The sequence below is a fragment of the Apteryx mantelli genome, chromosome 4 (assembly GCF_036417845.1).
Source record: "Apteryx mantelli isolate bAptMan1 chromosome 4, bAptMan1.hap1, whole genome shotgun sequence".
Classification (NCBI taxonomy): Eukaryota; Metazoa; Chordata; class Aves; order Apterygiformes; family Apterygidae; genus Apteryx; species Apteryx mantelli.
This window is the reverse complement of record NC_089981.1, coordinates 14,273,105-14,274,752: the sequence shown is the minus strand read 5'-3', so window position 1 is coordinate 14,274,752 and position 1,648 is coordinate 14,273,105. Positions and strand designations below refer to the sequence as shown.

At 44.2% G+C, this 1,648-nt stretch overlaps 1 protein-coding gene across 1 annotated transcript; it reads right to left on the bottom strand.

Moving 5' to 3' along the window:
* Positions 1 to 468: 468 nt before the first annotated feature.
* Positions 469 to 1,374, bottom strand: LOC136991955 (olfactory receptor 4S2-like; the record flags this gene model as incomplete). The annotated part of the gene is made up of 1 exon (XM_067295455.1): positions 469 to 1,374. A coding segment is annotated over exon 1 (906 nt), but the record flags the coding sequence as incomplete, so codon positions are not given.
* Positions 1,375 to 1,648: the final 274 nt, after the last annotated feature.

The following is a 1,648-nucleotide window of genomic DNA, read 5'->3' as shown; positions in this document are numbered from 1 at the left end:
CCAGCAGCAGGTGACCAGCAGCCTTGCAGACACCCTGGGCCATCATTTCCTAGCTGAGTAGATTACAGAGTAGATGGAGTTTGTCTGACGGAAAGTTTACACCCGGGAGAGCTCGGACTAATGGGATGCTCTGCCTGGAACACATTTTAATATTTTTGATAGCATTCATTTATTTATTTGCTGGTGTCTCAGCAGTGCTTGGAAGCCCCAGTCCTGGGCCTGTGCTATTCAAAAAGAGAACATAAAGGGAATCCCTGCTAGTCACAGAGTTTACAATGCCATTCCAATCAAAACATGAACTTTCAGTGTCTTCCTAATTACTGCAACAGCTAAAACCAAGCTTTTCTTCAAAAGGGAGCTTTCAGTAAATTTTCCAAAATGGAATTATAGTGAGAGAGACTTGATTTTCTCAGCTCCTGAGAAAATGTTACCACAGTTCTACACCTCACCCTTTTCACGCCAAACTTTTCTATTCCACAGTTTTCTCATGGCACTTTTTACCTCCTCATTTCTCAGTGTGTAGATGAGTGGGTTCAGCATGGGCGTGATGACATTGTAAAACACAGCTACCCTCTTGTCCTCCGAGAGATTGCTGGATGGGCGTATGTAGATGAATGTGCATGGCCCAAAAAAGAGAATCACCACAGTAATGTGGGACCCACAGGTGGAGAGGGCTTTGTTCCGCCCTTCAGACGTTCGCCTTTTCAAGGATAACAAAATGACAATGTAGGACGTGACCAGGATGAAGAGAGAGACCAAAGCAATCATTCCACCATTGGCAACGACAATGATGCCTGCAACATAGGTGTCGGTACAGGCCAGTTGCAGTAGGGGATGGACATCACAGAAGTAGTGGTCAATTTTGTTGGGACCGCAAAAAGGGAGGCTAACGGTTATGAGGGTCTGCACCAGGGAGTGCACAAAGCCCCCCACCCATGAACCCATCACCATCCAGCCACACACACGCCTGGTCATGAGGGTGGTGTAGTGGAGGGGTCTGCATATGGCAAAGTAGCGATCATAGGCCATCACTGTGAGGATAAAGATCTCAGCGCCGCCAAAGATATGAAACCCAAATAGCTGTGCCATGCAACCCCCAAAGGAAATGGTTTTCTTTTCGACAAGGAAGTCAGCAATCATTCTGGTAACTGTGGCAGAAGAGAAGCAAATATCTGCAATGGACAGGTGGCAGAGAAAGAAATACATGGGGGAGTTCAGACGTTGACTGCTAACTACAGTGACAACGATGAGCAGATTTCCTGCCAGAGTAACAATATAGAAGAACAAAAACACCACAAAACATATTTTCTGCACCCCTTGGTTCTTTGAAAGGCCCAGAAGAATGAATTCCTTCACACTGCTTGCATTTTCCATGTTGATCAGTTGGGTGCCAATATGCAATATACAGCTTATACACCTGGGAAAACAAAGACAGACACACGAATCATCAGCATTTTTTCATTATTAATAATGAATTCTATATCAGAAGTGGATACAAACCAAGAAAAATATAGCATTAGTATTAAGCTTATGAAGTGTTTAGTTTCTGTCATGTATTTTTTTCACTGCTTTTTAATTCTGCACAGTACAAAGCTTCTGCCATGGCTTTGGTGGCACAGAGAGAGGTGCACTCTGTGATATGTTCCTT